Source organism: Lithobates pipiens, unplaced genomic scaffold (assembly GCF_037356315.1).
Source record: "Lithobates pipiens isolate NorthernLeopardFrog02 unplaced genomic scaffold, aLitPip1_a1.2 Scaffold_8, whole genome shotgun sequence".
Lineage (NCBI taxonomy): Eukaryota > Metazoa > Chordata > Amphibia > Anura > Ranidae > Lithobates > Lithobates pipiens.
Genome location: NW_027507903.1, coordinates 43,805,660 through 43,826,326, shown reverse-complemented (window position 1 = coordinate 43,826,326; position 20,667 = coordinate 43,805,660). Strand labels below are relative to the sequence as shown.

The following is a 20,667-nucleotide window of genomic DNA, read 5'->3' as shown; positions in this document are numbered from 1 at the left end:
TATAAATTAGATTAGGAGCACTTCATCTTTCCTTTTTAGCATGCTGTCTATGAGAGTCCTTTGATTAGTTGTGCCATATTTTGTAATTTTATTCCAACATGTCCCACGTATGAAATGAGTCTAGAGGGTTTATTTACTAAAGGAAAATAGACTATTTACTTTGCAGGGAATTAACCCCAGAGCTTAATGAATTAGGGGAAGTCCTTCTGGTGTCCACCATCCGAGCAAGCAAAGAAGCATTTTTTTTCCTTGTATGTAATTGGGTATACATTGCAATGTGAAACTCCACCACATCTCTGTGCTCTGGGAATAATTTTCTTGCAAAGTGCAACTTTCCTTGCAAAGTGAACAGTCTATTTTTTTCCTTTAGTAAATCGACCCCTATATTTACCCTATCCTTTTTTGCTTTAACCATTCCTTTAAAGAGGAAAGTAGGATGCTACCTGGATGGTTGAGGGTAACCACAGACTGTTGCTTTGGAAAGTACCCAATGTACTTCATACATCGAACCAGAGAGATTGATTGTCTTCCTTGCTTGGAAGCATAAGAAAACATTTCCACTCCTACTCTGTCCTCTTCTGCTCATTTTGTTAAGTTATGATGATCATCATTGGCCTTATTTATTTGGGAAGGGCAGACAATTAAAGTTAAAAATAGCAGTCCTGTGGCTAAAATAATTTTTATGGCCAATAACACATGCTGGTGCAGCAAGGTTGCTCACTTGGCTTGGGTGCCATTTGGAGAACATTTTGCATTTGCTCAAAGAAAGCATTCCCTGATTGAATAAATTGGATATTACCCCCCACAACTCCACCTCTACCAGTCAGAAAACAGTTTGAAATAATTGAAAGTGCAAAATGTTCTTTGAATGGTGCCCATGCCTAGTGTGTAATGTCCTGCCTTCACAATGAAGCAGGGCAGCCGCTTGGCACAGACCTGGAATCTAGTGGAGACCACTGTAGTAGCGGTGAGTGGTGTAGTAGGAGATCCCACAGGTCGTCTAAGCTGGACCAATGTAACTATGTAAAAATTGGCAAATGTAAACTTCAGCTTTAAACCATCTTTACCTTATCATTTTACCATATCTATTCTCTTTATCTCCCTCTTCAAGCAAAGCAGTGTTAATAAGTATTTATATCCTACCATGAACAAGAGCACATATTATTCTAATCTCATTAATAGTCATTTCCCTTAATTTGACTTCATTCCATACTCAGATTTGACTAGGATGCTGAACTATGTCTAAACCAAAAGCTTTTAGATTTCACACACATGCAAATGAAATGTGTCATGGCAATTTCTCTAGATAAATTGGCTTCCTGAAAACACAGCGGTCATCCAAGCAAAATACAGACACTTGAACTTAAAAATAGTATTACTCTCGTTAGAGTTTAAATGTTATTTTCAATGTGTTTCGTGCTGTAAGAGAGTTTTCAGGAGCAAATAAATGAACTGCTTGACAGTAGCTCATATCACATGCTTCATTTGCTAAGATGAACAATTTACCAGAAATAATTTAATTTGTACCTGGCGAAATCTTGTAAGGCAGGTTGCTTTCTTTGGAAAGGGGTTCTTTTCTAAGAACCTGATCTAATTAATTGTTCCTGCCAAGAACTAGCCACCAATCAGAATTACACTTTCAGGGCACTTGAGATCAGTTTGATGGTGTTGGGGGTAATTGGTATCGGTATTAGTACTTGGCATGAATGTATTTATAGGAACTGTGTTCTTGATAGGCAGCAGATCTGCTCTTCCTAGGTGTTCAGAATCACCAGCTCAATTCTAATGAGTTTGAATCCAAGGTAGCTTTAAATATTATAAGGTCCCTTGAACATTGGTTAATTTAACACCCACCTGATGGTGCCTGTATAATTCTCGCACCAACAAGCTTCTCCTCTTTTTTCACGAGTAAGTAACCATTGACAACAATAACCATGTTAGCTTTCCAAAAAGTGATTCTTTTCCAATGACTACCAATAAAATGAGCATTCTCCCCACTGCCCTCCAGTATATGGGGGAACTTCAATAACCACCATTGCACCAATATACCGTTCTTTTCTTTCCACTGACCACCAGATTAAGGGCACCGTCTCTCATTGACTGCCAATGTGGTGTGGCCAGCAATAAACCATGATTTCTGTACATTAATCATTTCTAGCAAAGGTCCACCAAGACCTGAACATTATTTCAAGGGTACCTCTGCAGTAAAAGGGTTGAGAAAGGCTGGGATAAATTTTCCCACATCCGACAGGTATGTTATTTCATGGCTGCCTCTAGTTTTTACTAAGCTGAAATATTATTCTATACATTGAAATGTTACTTATAAGCAAGAGAACAGCTAACCATGAATTTGACAGGCTAATGATTCTACATTACTAGCATATGCTTCCCTTCAGTTTAATAGCATTGACACTTAGACACTTTAGAACAGGGATATGCAATTAGCGGACCTCCAGCTGTTGCAAAACTACAAGTCCCATCATGCCTCTGCCTCTGGGTGTCATGCTTGTGGCTGTCAGAGTCTTGCTATGCCTCATGGGACTTGTAGTTCTGCAGCAGCTGGAGGTCCGCTAATTGCATATCCCTGCTTTAGAACATCACAAGTGTCCAGCCAGGAAAGCACAGTGTTCACAATATCAAACGCACTCCTCTAGTAACATATTAATGTGAATGGGAAGAAAAGCTGCCCTGGCGCATGACAGTGTCTTTCCACTGGCACAGGATCACTGGTTTCAATGAAATGCGGGTCCAGAACAATGTTTTGGCAGCACAAAGAGAGTGTTCTTTCTTGTGCAAAAGCAGAACAGAGTTTAGAATTAAAAGTCATGTGCAATTAGGGGGGCACTTTTTCATGCCATGCCATGGTTTCCTGGTTTCACATGCCACAGATCTAAATATTTGTGGCTTCATCTCCCTTTTAAAGCTGTGGCTATGATTTACTTATACTAATTCATGACACTGCCCTTAAATGTTGGCCAAAACGGATATTTAACTTTTTTTTGTTGGCATTGATGAATTAAATCACCTAATTGACTTCTACAATTTTCTGGGACTACAGTAATGATAGCTGTTTGCAGTAGTTTATGCATCCACTCCAACCCATAAGGCTGTAACCTGGGTGTCATTTTCTTCCCAGCTGAATGATTTGGTGTGTTTTTAGCTGTGGCCAGTGCAGGCTTTTTAACATATCCAGTGGGAAATGTTTCAAAGCCATGAGGGGAAGAGGGCTGTGGACTGTACATATAGGTACATTGGTGTTTACAACTGCATAGAGTTACTAATAGAATTTGTGCTTTGACACATGTAGTGCAAAGCAGAAGGCTTTCTTTAATGCTGATCTCTACTAGTGTAAACATTTATGCGGCGTACACATGAGCGGAATGTCCGACAGAAAAATTCCGATGGGAGCTTTTCATCGTATATTCCGATCATGTGTATGCCCCATCGGACTTTTTACGTAAAAAATTCTCACGGACCTAGAAATAGAATATGTTCTAAATATTTCCAACGGAACCAATTCCTATCGGGAAAACCGCTCGTCTGTATGCTGTTCCGACGCAGCAAAAACGACGCATGCTCTGAAGCAAGTACGAGACAGAAGCTATTGGCTACTGACTATTGAACTTCCTTTTTCTAGTCCCATCATACATGTTGTACGTCACCGCGTTCTAGACGGTCGGACTTTGGTTTGATCGTGTGTCTACGCAAGACAGTTTCAGTGGAATTTCGTTGGAACTCTGTCGGAAAAACCTTCAGAGTTTATTCCGATGGGAAAACCGGTCGTGTGTACAGGGCATTAGGAGTTGAGTTAAACTGAACTTGAACAGCCATTCACCCAGTACATGTGCATGTACATTCATTCTGTGATAATAGGGAATGAAACAAATGTAACTAGGCTATATACTCTGCTGTTTGAATGTAAATCATTTATTTAAAATTGAAAATACCGAATTTGGTCACTAGATGAAGCTAGGCATCACAGGAATTTACTATAATACTTAGCTGCATCTAGTGACCAAATACAGCATTTTCTGTTTAAAATCAATTATTTACATTCCAACTGCACAGAATAAATTACTTTTTTATGCCCAAGTCACACACAATGAATATACATGTACTTTCACTGTGTGAATAGCTATGCAAATTCTTTATAAATGAAACCTTTGGGTAAGGCTGGAGTAGTAGTTTACACAGGTTTATGAACTCCCTATGTGACGGCCCTTACTTCAGGAGTTCCCCTCACATCGGAGTTCCCTCTTACATCAGTGTTCCCATCAAGGCTCCCATTACAGCAGGGTCCCCCTTAGAGCCCCCCTTACATCAGAGTTCTCTTTTAAAGCACCCCCCCCTTTACACAAGAGTCTGCTTTAAGAGTCCCTTCTTAAATCAGAGTCCATAGCACAATGCCTCCTTACATCAGGGTCCCCATCAGGGCCCCTTTCAGAGCCCACCTTACATCAAGGTCTCTGTCAGAGACCCCTTACAGCAGGGTCCTGATCTGAGCCCATCATGTCAGTCTTCCACCTCTACTTTGCTTACAATGTGGTTGTAGTCAGTGTAGCAGCAAGATAGGAGCCAGGAGGTGGAGCAGGCATAGATGGAGGAAGTTCTGTCCTCCTGCTGGGGCAAGCACATCTTCGGGTGCTAGGACTCTTGACGGTCATAGCAGTCAACAGACTTGGAGAAAGACCTGACCCTAGCTGCAGGCCAGATGCAATCCTGTAGTAACCCAGATTTGGCCCACAGTCGAGGCTTGGAAATATCATTGGTTTATTGATGAGGCTTGGGATCATCTTGTGGTTGTTATTTTGTCAGGCTATATGGTTTGTTCCAGGTTCATAGTTATCATTTCTAGCTCCTTCTATTGCAGCAACAATAAAGTTTATTTACAGAAGGGGAAATGTGGGGTGGAGGATCTTGGCCAGCATAGACAAACAGAAACTTGCAGAAGAGAGGGCTCTGATGCCCATGAAGGGAATCAGGATTGTGGCTGTGCTTACGTATTCAGTCCTTCTTCAAGTGGTTGAATTCCCTAGCTCAGAATCATATTGCAAGTTAATACAAAAATTGTGTATGGAAAGGAAAAAGACCGCAAGTAAGCATTTAAGATACTTGATGTTTCCGTGATTTTTACCTGCATTTTTTTTTTTAAAGGCAGGTGGCAAAGTCTCTTTAAGTATTTAAAGGGTAAATGTACCTTTTCAGGAAAAATTACTCCAAATATCATGGTCACCCCTCTGGATGCTGTTGCACATGGTGGGCGTAATGCCCTATGCTGCCAGTATAGCGGTCCATTCACCATATACTGCAATACACAGTCCCACTGACCAATAAGGACTTGACATTTTGATACCATTATGGACACTCCCTGTGTGTTTATGTATTGCAGTCTACGGACTGCGGCTACAGCACAGGGGCATCACGGCCTCTATGTTCAGCGTGGTCTGGAGGAGTGGCCCGGGTATTTAGAGCTAGTCCACCTTTTAATTCCATGTGAACTTACCCCATTAAGCTTTAACCAAAAGATAAATGTGTAATATGGCCATATTACAAATAATATAAATATGGCAATTAGAATCTGAACACTGGAAGGATGACATGTCTGGCAGCACCCAGCAGCCATGCACCTATCTGTCTAGACGCAACATTGACTCCATGTGCCTCTGTTTTCATGTTTGTCATAGTTCATACACTTACACGTGACTAGGATTCCTCCTGTCTTTAGCTATGGTATGCTGTGAGTAGTAAGCTTTCTCACCAAGCCCACAGCCTGAGGGGTGAACAATAACAGCTATAATTAACACCCATGAAAATGCCAAATCCAACTCCCCACTCAAATAGTCATAAAAAGATTTCATGTACCTGGAATCTGTCTTCTGGGTAACGCGGCATATTACAGGTAAAAGCCAGGGAGGAATTCAGTCTGCTCTGTCACGGAACATTAAACACATACGTGTCTTTCTTTTCTGTATATTGTAAATCAGTTTTGTTCTGTTACTCTGACAACAACAACAGGTTACATTCCTCTATGGGGTGTAGATTATGTGTTTTTCCCATACCTCAGCCTCTCTGATTTGTTTTCTACCTTTAGCCTCTGTGTGATCTGAAAATATTTTTTTGTTGTACTTGGTGTTTCATCCAGAACTATTATCATATGTCTGGCAGCCCATTCCATTAAATTGCAGCCAAATTAAAATATTTTTCCCAAGTGTTTCTATCTGTTTTCATACTTTAAGCCCAATGAAATATATACTAGATGGCCAGATGTTGGTGGACACCTGACCATCACACCTATATGAGCTTGTTTGATATCTCATTTTCGCAATCCTCCTCAGTCAAAATGTTGGTGGACACCTGACCATCACACCTATGTGAGCTAGTTGGACATCTCCCCCCCCCCCCCCCCGCCAATCCAAACATTAGGATATCCAACTAGCTCACATAGGTGTGATGGTCAGGTGTCCACTATTTTCCCCAATCCAAACATTGGTGGACACCTGACCATCACACCTATGTGAGCTAGTTGGACATCCCCCCCCCCCCCGCCAATCCAAACATTAGGATGCCCAACTAGCTCACATAGGTGTGATGGTCAGGTGTCCACCAATGTTTAGATTGGAGAAAATAGTGGACACCTGACCATCACACCTATGTGAGCTAGTTGGATATCCTAATGTTTGGATTGGCGGGGGGGGGGGGGGGGGAAGATGTCTAACTAGCTCACATAGGTGTGATGGTCAGGTATCCACTATTTCCCCCAATCCAAACATTGGTGGACACCTGACCATCACACCTATGTGAGCTAGTTGGACATCTTATCCCCCCCCCCCCCCCGCCAATCCAAACATTAGGATATCCAACTAGCTCACATAGGTGTGATGGTCAGGTGTCCACTATTTCCCCCAATCCAAATGTTGGTAAACACCTGACCATCACACCTATCTAAGCTTGTTAGGACATCCCATTTCCAAAGCATTGGTATTAATATGTAGTTTGCTCCCCCTTTGAAGCTTTAAAAGCTTCAAATCCTCTGGGAAGGCATTACACAGGATTTTGGAATGCGTCTGTGGGAATGTGTGATTGGCCAAAAAGAGCGTTTGTGAGGTCAAGAAAACCTGGCATGCAAATGGCATTGTTGTTATAGACCTGGCTTTGTGCACAGGAGTACAATCATGCTGGAACAGAAAAGAGCCACCCCCGGTTTATTGTCTTTGCATGCATTGACTGTACCTTATCCAAAAATGTGCACTGAATATCACTTTAGACCATATAGTATCATATACATATAGCTGACCATATGGATTAGATTTTAAAGTGTTCACCAGCCTTGTATTATGACTATGCACCCCTTTATCCATCTTCTTGTGAGATTAATGTTATTATATAGCATTTATATAGCACCAGCAGTTTGCATCGCACTTTGCAATAGTTTTTTGAAGTTGTTGGTCAGATAAACATAAGTAACAGAAGTAAGAAAGAAGGTGTAAAATATAGCATAGTTTTCTATGTTTTGTCACTCTAAATTGAAGATTGGTTGGTGGGCACGGTTAACATTGCACCGACATCTGAAACCTATGTTTTCTCAATTACCCTTATAGATAAAATTGCCAACACCCTTGGTGACTGTAGTAGTCGGGGCTTATTAATCTGGCCTCCTTTCTTTACGTAAAAACTATAAAAGATAAGTGCAGTTTCTTCTTCAAAGCAGCTAACAATAATCAAATAATTTTTTTTTATGATTGTGCTTTAATATTTAGGTTGGCAGAAGCTCACTGGCTCTTTACAGACATTGAACTTTTCTTAAGGGAAAAATATTAGAGGAAAATATTTATATAAAGCACATGTTTGGGATTGCTTGGCTTTGACTTTTCATGTTTTTTGTCCTTCTTTCTTTGCAGCTGTATATTCAGGCCAGGCGCCCAGAGAACCTCACCATACTGGTGGCCAGAGCAACTTATCCTTCCCATCCACTGAGGCTGGTGGGTGCAAATAAGGGGGCACCATATCAGCAGTATCAGCCGGTGGTGATGTTACAGCAGCCCTACACTATTCGCTGGGAAGGCCCATCTCCAAAGGAGATAATCCTATACCCGATCAACTTTAACAGGTATTAAGGACTTTGCTTTATATCTCCTAGATAACTCTAAGCCCTTGTACACACGGTTGGACATTCTGACAACCAAATCCGTTGGATTTTGTCTGACGGATTTTGTCTGAAACTGTTGCATACACACGGTCGGACAAAGTTGTCAGAAAATCCGATTGTACATAACGTGATGATGTTATTTCGTTACGACGGGACTACGTTCAGGCTAGTAGCCAATAGCTTTGGTCTAGGAATTTGATCTGAGCATGCGTGGCACTTTGTCAGTCGGAGTAGGCTACACATGATCGGAGTATGTCCTATCGGAGCATTTTGTCGGAAAATTTTACGGACAAGTTGGAAAACTTGGTCCATTGGATATTCAGACGGAAACAGTCCAATGGAGACCACACACAGTCGGATTATCTGACAAAACGGTCCGATTGGACACATTCCGTCGGAATCTCTGACCGCGTGTACAAGGGCTTAGACCTCATGCACACTGGACATTTTTACAGCTGCTGTTTTTGGCTTCAGGTGTTTTTTTCTGCAGCCAATAAACTCCCCAGCATGTTAGCCTACGTGTTCGTGCACACATAGGCTGTAGTCAGGGGTTTTTGGCAGGGGCGTTTTCTGCCTGGAAAAACCCCCAGAACTAGTGGGTTTTGAGAGGAGTTTTTCAGCTGTAAAAACGTTCTAACTCTGAAAAAACTGAAAAAAAATTAAAAGTTTTGGTTATTCAGTGTTTATCAGTGTTTTTGAGCCATAGCCATTTGTGGGAGTATAATTTTGCTACAAAAAGCTAAAAACGCTGACAAACACTTTTGCAGAAATGCTGGAAAACTCATTTTACAGCTACAGCTTTCTACAGCTAACCACGCCATTTTTGCTTGCATGTGATTGGATGATGGAAGTAAGCAGAGCATCGCCTCATTCACTAAGCTCTGGGAAAATTCCCTTGTGAATTCAGCATCTCTTGTAAGGTGATTCCATTTGCATTGTGCGCTATACAAGCATTTCATTCATTCATTCAATAATCTATATGCCTTTAGTAAATCGACCCCAATGTGTCTACTCCCCCATAGCTCTCCTAATATGTCTTCCATTTCCGGTCTGCATATCCAACATTTGCCAAATGCTAATATCACTTATGAATGTCGGAAGGTTAACATTTTTTATTCCTAGTTGTTATGTGTATAAGGCCTCACACCATAGCTCCCAACTGTCCCTGATTTTGAGGGACTGTCCCTGATTTCGACCAATGTCCCTCTGTCCTTCTTTCCTCCTCATTTTGTCCCTCATTTTGGTCTGATCCATATAGTTGTATATAAAATGCACTTTTTATCTTTCAAAAAGTGTTTCCCAGTGCTAAACCTTTCATCCGATTTCTAAATCGCTGCATTTTTAAATGTTAAAAGCCAATATAAAGGAATAGTAGTGGTAAAAAAAAAAGCACTTGTGGATTTAATTAAAAAATTTTGTGTGTTAATTCTCCTTTAAGGGGGTGTGGCAGGGGGCGTGTCATATGCCTACATACATTAAGGCATAGTTGGTGTCCCTCATTCCTATCTCAAAATGTTGGCAGGTATGCTCACACAGGTGCTGAGGCCCATAGACTGTGAATGGATTGTGTGTTCATGCAGCTTGTTTCATCCAGGCAGCCAATGCAAGTGTATGGACACATGTATATGTATATGTGTATATGCACATACACAGCCGATAGTCCCCATTTGTCAGGCACATGGGTGCGGATGAATGGTCGGTGAAAGTCAGTATTGTATGATGCTTCACATAGTATGTTTCCAAAGCCTGTATTTGTAAACCACCAAATTAAGCTGGCTATACACAGTTCTATTCTCATTTTGGCATACGCAAGGAAATTCTAAGAAATTGTTTGTTACAAAATTTCCATCATTGAGTCAATTGATTTTGTTTGAAAGCCCTTAAAGTGGATGTAAACCTGATTCATGAAAATTTGACCTAAGCACATGTATATGTCGTTTTTTCTTATCTCTCTCCAAAGCTCTGTTTCCCATGTCTTTCTGCTGTTTCATTCCTTTGTTATCAGCTTGCTAACTTATGACAAGTACTCCGAGATGGGAGATAAAACCAGCCTCAAATTTGTGTTGGGGTGGGTGCTCTAAATAGATTAACAGAGAGCTTGTCTTGTCACAGCACAGCTCTGAAAATATCTTCGTTCTTTGTGCGAGGGTGCGTGCCTTTCCTCCAATCAGCTGTCACACAGTGTAAGAAAGACTACACTCCTACAGCTGAATGAGGAAGTAAAAATTCTAACATGATGTAAGAATTCTAAAAAATATAGCAAGCTGAAGACAGCAGATATACATGTAAAACTTATGTAGGGAGATTTGATTCATCTCTGTGTATCATCTGAGGCTATTCGCTTCACTGGGTATAGGAGAGGGTTTACATCCACTTTAACACTTCATCCAGACCTGCTATTTCAATGAAATCCCAGAAATATAAAATGAGCTCCATTAAAATAGGAACAATTTTTCGCGAACAAAAACCACATTCACAGTTAGAATTTTCGTTCAACTTAAGAAAAATTTTCCATCTTGCTCCTTTGAAAACAAATGTCAATTTGACGGCTCTAACCATTCGAAAATTAAACAAAAAGTCTCATTTTAAATTCTACTGGTGTATTATCAGCTATAGCCCTTGTACACACGGTCGGAAATTCCGATGGAAATGGTCCGATCGGATTATATTGTCGGAAAATCCAATCATGTGTGGGCTCAATCAGACTTTTTCCATCGAAAATTCCGACGGAAAAAATTTGAGAGCAGGATTTCAAATTTTTCGACAACAAAATCTGATCTGACTTTTTCTGATCGTTTGTAGAGAATTCCGATCGGACAAAGTGCCACGCATGCTCAGATCAAAGTACGAGAGCAAAGCTATTAGCTACTAGGCTGAATGTAGTCCCGTCGGAATGAACGAATGTCATCACGTTCTGAACGATCGGATATTCCCGACAACTTAGTCCGACCGTGTGTATGCAACAACAGTTTCGGACAAAATCCGTCGGAAAAAATCAGACGGATTTTGTGGTCGGAATTTCCGACCGTGTGTACAAGGGCTTAGACAGAGACACCACTTTAATTCCCATTGTAGATTGCTAACATGCTACAGCACCCTCAGCTACCTTACATTTGAGGAAAATGATGTTAGATAAAATACGAGGGTGTAGCATCCCTCAGATGGGCCTATATAAATGAGTCTTCCTGGTGATTATAGGTGTTTGGTACTGAGGGTTGTCATTTATATGTTAGTAATTAGTGGTGCCACATGCACAGCATAAATCTATTATGTTGAATTCCCAACGCGTGGCTCTGGCGGTCTGTGACAGTCCCCAATGACACGTGACAAAGGCAATTTAGACATAAGCTGTCCCTGTTTGGCTTCACAAATAATTAGCTGCATTCTGTGGCTTTCCGTCAAGGCTGTCAGTGCGGCTGTGTGTCTGACCGGCTTCCAGGCGAAGATTCTTTGTTCTCCGTCAATTCTGATAAGTGCCAGAACTCCCTGCACTAGCACAAGCCATAAGTGTGTGTTATGGCTGCCAACACATTTCACAAAACAAACTCATTGCAGACAGAAACGTATTGGTAGCTCTTCAGCAGAAGCTCAGTAACAGATGCAGGGAGGGAAGTGTCAGCATGGAGACACAGGGATAAACGTACATAAGCAGAGATTGTCTGAGAAGGTGAATCCCTGAAGCCAGACATTGGGGGCACAGGACTCAGTGGGGTTGATTTACTAAAGGCAAATAGACTGTTCTATTTGCAAGGGAACGTGCCCCAAAGCTTAGTGAATGTGGTGAAGTTTAATGTTGCAAAGAGAACCCACATGTCACATGTGACCTGGACATTTTCTAGATAAGTAACTCCTATCCTCATATTGATTAGTGGTTCCAAATTAATAACTACTGCAGTAGGGAACAAACACAAAAGATAGACTCCGCATCTTTCCAAATAACTGTTCTGCTTTATTATGACGCGATTGAAGGTTTTTATACACATGATTATGTAGGTATCGCATTAATATTACAATTGTACGTTTTACGGTAACAAGGGGCGTAACATAGGCAGACTAATTCTAATCAGGACTCGAAAGAATGCAAACACGTAATGAAAACATTATTAGTGCAGTGAACACAGTGAAGGCAGTGTGCAATACATACAAAATAGAATACAATTATATACAGAACTTACAAATGTCTTTTACACATGCAAGGTAAATAATAAATAAAACATTTTTTTACTTGCACATGATTGGATGATAGAAGTCAGGAAAGCTTCACCACATTCACTAAGCTCTGGGGAAAATCCCTTTGCAACTCACAACTTCCCTTGCAAAGTGAACAGCCTATTTGCCTTTAGTAGATCCACCCCGAAGTTTCTTTGCTATCTTGATATATACTTACCACAACTAAACCACATAATCTAACTGTATGGAACACTATGCATACAATGAGCATAACCATAAGGCACACAAAATAGCAGCTGTGTATTTCACATATTTCAAGTTCATGTTGACATAAAGGGTCTTACTTGAGTTATTGTACACCAATTGTTTCACCAGTTTAGTCCATTATCATGTATCTTTTTAGTTAAAGCCCAACTCCAAGCAAAAAACAAATACTGTGCTTGTGCTGCAAAGGTTAATTGCTTCTATAGGTTTACTGGAACAATAAAGGAGATATACTTACCTGATCCCTGCTCCTCCCTGCAACTAGACTGGCCCCTGCAGTTTCTGCATCCCTGCACTCTAGTGGTCTAGGACAGGGGTTTCCAAACTTTCCAAACAATTGGCCATTTTTTGTCCTTTACAATTTAGGGGGGCCAGACTGTGGCCAGAGGGAGTGGAAATTTTCCTGGCATCAGTATGAGTAAACATCACATTTGGTATTAGGTGGAGAAACAGTGCCCCATTGTTGGTATCATTGGGAGGAATAGTGCCCAAATGTTGGTATCATTGGGAGGAATAGTGCCCCATTGTTGGTGTCAATGGGAGAAATGGTGCTCCATTGTTGGTATCAATGGGAGAAATGGTGCTCCATTGTTGGTGTCAATGCGAGAAATGGTGCTCCATTGTTGGTGTCAGTTAGCTGAATAGTGTCTCATATCAGTGGGAGGAATTGTGCCCCAAGGACCGGATAAAAGGAGGCAAAGGGCTGGAATTTGGAGACCACTGGTCTAAAGTTAAAGCAGGGTCAGTAGCGTGAGGATGCCGAGGGACAGTCCTCCGATGGATCTTGGGGGAGCACTGCTTGCTGTGGGATCAGGTAGGTAAAAGTGTGTATCTGTTTGTTTTATTATGTCCAGGAAAGCTTGGTTCATTATATTCACCTGGTGCACTTTCAGTGTTCTGATAAGAAAAGCTGCAGTGTCTGCATTCCTTTAGAAGTATTTACCACTTGGGGAGTATTTTATTAAAACTAAAATTCCTATTGCAGAAGATGCGTAAAATCTGACTTGTATCTTAGTGCCGACTTCTGGGAAAATCAGTGAGTCAATCACACAAGCAGGAAATCACATTTCTGAGTACATTCTGTGCACCAATAGTGTACAGAACACCTCCAGGCTGCCATATTGTGTTTAATTTTACAGGAAATGAAAGTGGCTGCAGATTGAAAAAGAAAGATAATTTTTAATAATTCTAAATTGCATCATGGCTTGTATATTATTATTATTATTCAGGATTTATATAGCGCCAACAGTTTGCTCAGCACTTTACAACTTGAGAGCAGACAGTATAGTTACAATACAAATCAATACAGGAGGAATCAGAAGGCCCTGCTCGTTAGAGCTTACAATCTAGGAGATAGATAGCACATGTATATGCTATATATATATATATATATATATATATATATATATATATATATATATTATTAATTACTCTTTTCTCCAAAAGTGGAGTTACCCTTTAAGTACTGTCTAATAAAAATAAGTTTGCTCAGCGCTTTACAACATGAGGGCAGACAGTACAGTTACAATACAAATCAATACAGGAGGAGTCAGAGAGCTCTGCTCTTTAGAGCTTACAATCTAGGAGATAGCACATGTATGTGCTATATATATATATATATATATATATATATATATATATATATATATATATATATATATATATATATTTACTGTATTTGTTTTCTCCAAAAGTGGATTTACTCTTTAAGTACTGTCTAATAAAAAGCAGTTTGCGCAGCACTTTACAACATGAGGGCAGGCAGTACAGTTACAGTACAAATCAATACAGGAGGAATCAGAGAGCTCTGCTCGTTAGAGCTTACAATATACAAGATAGCACATGTATATGCTATATATATATTTTTTTATTTACTGAATTTATTTTCTCCAAAAGTGGAATTACCTTTTAAGTACTGTCTAATAAAAAGCAGCAGACCACACTCTAATCATTAAATGACAAGCTATTTTTGGACTGTAGAGTTAATAATGGGCTTGCAGAGCCAGAGATGATAGGCGCTCTTTTACCTAAGCCGTATAATTGGTTCTCTGTTACATGATGTGCATAGACTGTATGTGTCGGGGCTTTGTTAGTAGAGACACTTATCATTATCAGTCCAAGTGACACATAAATGTATCCCTCAGTCGCACCGTCCTGTCATGGTGTCAGCACATTACAATAAAGTTGTAATAACAGCGGAGTTTTCACAGTCGAACAATATTGGCGCGTGCGTTTTCTGTTGAAATATTGTGTCAGCGTGTATCTCCGTCTATAACCCAATCATGGATCTGAGGTTGTGGGATGAAGTGATGAGTCACTTGTTTCTCTTGTGTATAGGCGTGAAGGAAAATGGTGTCATTCATTTAGGAAAATTCGAATACGGCCTTGTTTTTATTATTAACGTAATAGAATGCAAGATCGAGCTTGTTTGTTCCACGTTTCTTTTCTGAAAATCTAACTTCTATTATAGTGTTGTGTCAGTGGTTTTAATGCCATTTAAAGGCTGATGGGAAGCATCTGTGCCCTTTTCATGCTCTAGGCTTCTAAAATGAATATTTGGATAGTTACTGACATTAGGCGGCACGTTACATTCCTTGTGTGCTGGTCAGGACATGGCAGGCTTGATTTACTAAAGCTGGAGCGTGCACAATGTGGTGCAGCTCTGCATAGAAACCAATCAGCTTCCAGTTTCCCCACTTTCGTGGGGAAAAAATAGCAAATAAAGAAAAAATAATTTAGCATTTACAATTCCGACACAAGTCATATTGTAATCTAATGTTATTAACCACTTCAGCCCCGGAAGATTTGGCTGCTGCATGATCGGGCCATTTTTGCGATTCGGCATTGCGTCGCTTTAACTGGCAATTGAGCTGTCGTGCGATGCTGCACCCAAACAAAATTGACGTCCTTTTTTTCCCACAAATAGAGCTTTCTTTTGGTGATATGTGATCGCCTCTGCGGTTTTTATTTTTTGCTCTATAAACAAAAAAATAGCGACAATTTTGAAACACAATATTTTGTACTTTTTGCTATAATAAATATCCCTATTTTTTTTTTTAAAGTTAATCTTTTCTAATTTTAGGCCAATATGTATTCTTCTACATATTTTTGATAAAAAAAAATCGCAATACGCGTATATTGATTGGTTTGCGCAAAAGTTATAGTGTCTACAAAATAGGGGATAGATTTATAGCATTTTTATTATTATCATTTTTTTTTTACTAATAATGGAGGCAATCTGCGATTTTTATCAGGACTGCGACATTATGGCGGACACATCGGACACGTTTGACACATTTTTGGGACCATTGCCATTTATACAGCGATCAGTGCTGTAAAAATGCACTGATTACTGTAAAAATGTCTCGAGCAGGGAAGGGGCTAACACTAGGGGGCGATCAAGGGGTTAACTGTATTCCCTGTGTGTGTTTCTAACTGTAGGGGGAGGGGACTGACTAGAGGGAATGAGAGATCGTGGTTCCTAGCTATTAAGAACTCACGATCTGTCATTCCTCAGAGAACAGAACAGGGCTTTGTGTGTTTACACACACATGTCCCTGTTCTGCCTCTTGTGCCTGCGATCGCTCGTGACCAGCGGTCACCGTGCACCTGCTATCCTGATCCCACGAGCCGACGTACAATGATGTGTATAGGGAATTGATTCCTCTTAGGGGATTTTAAAGGGAAAACGACTACTCTTGTAGTATTCTAAAGTAAACAATATTTACTATAGAATGCATTAAGGTGAAAAACCTTGAGGGTTTACAACCCCTTTAATAGGTGACTGTATTGTTAGCAGGGGTGTTGCTAGGTATGAAAAAGATCTGGGGCTAGAGCCCATAGCAGCGTAGTAAAGAAAGTCATATGCTTGGGTGGGCATACACATGTATATAATATACATGTGTGTGTGTTTGTATGTATATATATCCCCCCCTTACATCAGGGTTCCCAGAGAGCCTCCTCCTGGCATCAGGGTCCCCAGAGAGCCCCCCTTACATTAGGTTCCCAGAGAGCCTTCCCTTAAATCAGGGTCCCAAGAGAGCCCCCCCCCTTAAATCAGGGTCCTCAGAAAGCCTCCCCCTTAAATCAGGGTCCTCAGAGAGCCCCCCCACTTACATTAAGGTCCCCAGAGAGCCTCCCCCTTAAATCAGGGTCCCCAGAGAGCCTCCCCCTTAAATCAGGGTCCCCAGAGAGCGTCCCCCTTAAATCAGGGTTCCAAGAGAGCCTCCCCCTAAATCAGGGTCCTCAGAGAGCCCCCCACTTACATCAGGGTCCCCAGAGAGCCTCCCGCTTAAATCAGGGTCCTCAGAGAGCCTTCCCCTTAAATCAGGGTCCCAAGAAAGCCTCCCCCTTAAATCAGGTTCCCCAGAGAGCCTCCCCCTTAAATCAGGGTCCCAAGAGGGCCTCCCCTTTAAATCAGGGTCCCCAGAGAGCCTCCCCTTAAATCAGGGTCCCAAGAGGGCCTCCCCCTTAAATCAGAATCTCCAGAGAGCCTTCCCCTTAGATCAGGGTCCCCAGAGAGCCCCCCACTTGCATCAGGGTCCCCAAAGAGCCTCCCCTCCCCTTGGGACCCCTGCAGAGACTCGGGGCTAAGGGCCCCAGATTTGGGGCTATAGCCCCAAAAGCCACCCCTATCGATGCCACTGATTGTTAGGATTATGGTGGGTAGCTGTGGGGTGGTAAAAAGGTGGCTCTGCAGCCTGTTTTTACTGTCCTATGGCATGTGAAAGAGCCCATAGGGTTTGATAGGCTGCTGACAGTGGGGCTGGACGGTACACATATGCTCTCCACCCACAGCTAAACATCGCAGTCTCATGCATCAGGCAAGAGGCCTTAAGAGCACAGACTTATAGGGGTTGATTTACTAAAACTGGAGAATGCAAAATCTGGTGCAGCTGTGCATAGAAACCAATCAGCTTCCAGATTTGTTTCTCTTTCAAAGCTTAATTGAACAAGCTGAAGTTAGAAGCTAATTGGCGACCATGGACAGCTGCACCACATTCAGATCAACCCCAAATGCCTATATGGGGCAAACAGACAAATCAGGAGGTGAGCTACAGACCAAAACTCAACGATTCACAGCAAATGTGTCTTTTCTCATTTCAGCTTTGAGAAAAGATGAGGTTAGTCAGACTTATCTGGAAGTCGTGTTTCCAATTAACTTTAATTGGTGTATGAAGTTTAGTGGTGATTCCCGTAAAGTGCTAAAATAATTAATTCTCTTTATAAAAATAAGTATAAGCTCAGATTATTTTGTGCATTTCTCAGTAAATGACCTCCCCCAGCCTTCCCGGGTTACGGCATAGTGGTCAGTCCAGGGGGTACCCTCTGATTATAGACAGGAGTATGAGAGTAAAATAAATCTTTATCGTCCGGTATTACAGAGCTGAGAGAAGCTTGTGATAATAGACCCCCCAAGACCGAGACCGCGACTGCGATTAACACACAGACCTTTACTCTTTGTTATAATAAATCCCTACTTAACAGAAATACATATTAATAATTAAAACTACGTTTAAGAGCAGCGGACATTCAAGGTCTGGCTACTTTTCAGCAATGGAATTTCTTCCAGATTTTGGAATTTTCTTGGCTGTGTATAAAGCTGATTTTTATCCTGGAGTGCTCCCGAGCTCTCACTATTGCAGTAATGTAGCCCTAGGCAGTTCTCTACGGGAAATGTCCTGAAGTCGGAGCGGTCGGGTCCACTTAGCTGTCACCTGGATATATGTTACTCGTCATTTTGATGCGTTGCAGATAAAACATTTCTACGGGAGACCCCACCATTTCATCTGCACTGGGAGTTTGTTAGAGGATGGAATACTGCTTTACTTATACCCTTGTTGAAATGCACTGTGTAATTTACCTTCTAGATTTTATAGACATTATATACAGCATTGACAAACCGGGGAGACTTGTTGCGAAATGTGTTTATTGACCCGCTAACCCCTGTGAGTGCAAATTGGCCTAAACCCATTACTTAAAGTTGAAATACCAGCTATAATTCTTCTTTTAGTCTTGATAAGTATGGGGAAGAGTTAGGACATAGGTTTAGTCCATATGTGATCTCATTGGGGAGATTTATTCACACTACCTACCCCAGTGACAATAAAACAAGGCTGGAAATGCAGTAGCTCACTATTACTGAGGAAAGTGGAAACATATTGCTGAACCTGTTAGGTAATCTTACTGCTATTGCTATCTCAAAGTACTGATGTTGATGTAAATAATCTGGTTCCCAAGCCGGCAGCTTCTGCACCCGAGAGGATGTTCTCAGTCTCCTTGGCTTGTAATGTAATGCAATGCAACAAAAAATGGAAATGGAAGTGCCACACCACTGCTAAGAGGTCCAGATACAACTTTATTCCAATGAAAGAGGACAATTCAAAGGGTAGCCAATGCATTTTGGGGGTCCTTCATCAGGGCTAGAAAAAAATATAAGGACATCTCGATATCAATACAATTTTCCCTCCTCGGGGTCATAATTTAAACCAAGAAATGCATTAGCTACTCTTTGGATCGTCTCCCTGACTTTGGAATAAAGTTGTATGTGGTCCTCTCAGCAGTAGGGTGGCAGTTCAAATACCATTTTTGTTAGCTAACTGTTATAGTCTGTGACCCTGTGTGAGATTTTCCCTCACATCCCGTCCTCGGAACGACATGCTTTGCACAACCAAAAGTGAAGATAACTCTCCCCAGTGGGGGCACAGACAGTAGGGCAATGGCTTAGAGATTAGCGCTTCTGTGTTGCAGCCCTGGAGTCCTTGGTGGTGGTACCAACCGGGGCATGGCATTTGCATGTTCTTCCTGTACTTGCATCGCATGGGTTTCCTCCCACACTCCAAAAACATGGTAGTAGGTTAATAGGCTATTTATTTTGTTTCCATGTTTTGTCCACCTCAGAACATGTGTTGCTATATTTAACAGAGAACCGTAGAGGAAGAGTATGCAAGGGGTGTGGAGAAGAACTAATTGATAAGAGAAGTCAGTGCAAAAAAGCCCATCAGTGGTCTAATTTGCACTGACTCCTTATTGTGGAAGCATTTTATCCTTTTTCTGAATTAATCTACCACACTATAAGGGCTCTCCTGCCTCCCTCTCCTTTCTTTTTTTCGGTGGACACTCTTAGCTTTATGACTGATCAAGAGCAAATCAATCAATTCCTCTATCCACACTAACAGCAAGGATGGAGGTAGTAGAATGCCAGTGATTTTAATTAAACATTTACTGTTCAGCTGATTATTTTCCACCCTGCTTACCTGATTTTTAAATCCACATTTGTTGAGCCAGGTGATGCATGCAGGGCCACCCATAGCTCAAATGTTGTCTGTTTTAGCAGTCCCGATGAGCTTGTGCATGTTAGGATCCTAGCCTGAACCCAGGTGAGTGAGCCCACCAGAAAGATGACACCGTACTGGGCTAATTATCTGTGGCTGAGGCATTCCCAGCCCCGCAGACACATGTATACACTCCCCTTTTATACGCATGGATGCAGGGTGGGGAATGCCCAAGTCGCAGTTGATTGGCCCAGTACATCAACAGCTTCCTGGCGGCCTTGCTAATGACAGACTCTAGTTGACCCCCCCCCAAAAAATGTACAGTACATTTGTTCTGTGCGAATGGGAGCCAAATCAAACGTTATTGTGATATTTTCTCTCCAGGTCAAATGTGTGAATCAGGAAAATGCCACATTATTGCCACTAGATGGAGCTGATGATCATCATAGGAAATACATTTTTATTTCCTATGATCATCTGCTGCATTTGTTGATTAGTAGGAAGAATGCTCCTTACATTGGTGGTCAGTGGGAAGAATGCTCCTTATATTGGTGGTCAGTGGGAAGAATGCCCCTTACATAGGTGGTCAGTGGGAAGAATGCTCCTTATATTGGTGGTCAGTGGTTAAAATGCTCCTTACATTGGTGGCAAATGAAAAAAATGTTCCATACATTGGTGTCAGTGGTTACTTATATGAGAGTCAAAAATTGCTGATTGCTCAAAGAACCTCAAAGAACCTCTAGCAACCTTTGGAGGAACCTTAAAGTGATTGTTAATCACTGGGCAAGTTTTTTAATATTCTTACCTGCAAGG

The 20,667-nt window shown here is 41.3% G+C and overlaps 2 protein-coding genes across 5 annotated transcripts in view; both read left to right on the top strand.

Annotated features, from left to right (window-relative positions):
• CEMIP (cell migration inducing hyaluronidase 1) overlaps positions 1-20,667 on the top strand; it is a 190,407-nt gene that overhangs the window by 52,841 nt on the left and 116,899 nt on the right. The window lies entirely within an intron of this gene.
• Positions 1-20,667, top strand: part of LOC143960042 (cell surface hyaluronidase CEMIP2-like) — a 164,330-nt gene that overhangs the window by 131,847 nt on the left and 11,816 nt on the right. For all 3 annotated transcript variants that reach the window (XM_077468311.1, XM_077468310.1, XM_077468312.1), the window contains exon 19: positions 7,899-8,107. In XM_077468311.1, the coding sequence (XP_077324437.1) occupies positions 7,899-8,107 (209 nt within the window). The remainder of the gene's footprint in view (positions 1-7,898; positions 8,108-20,667) is intronic.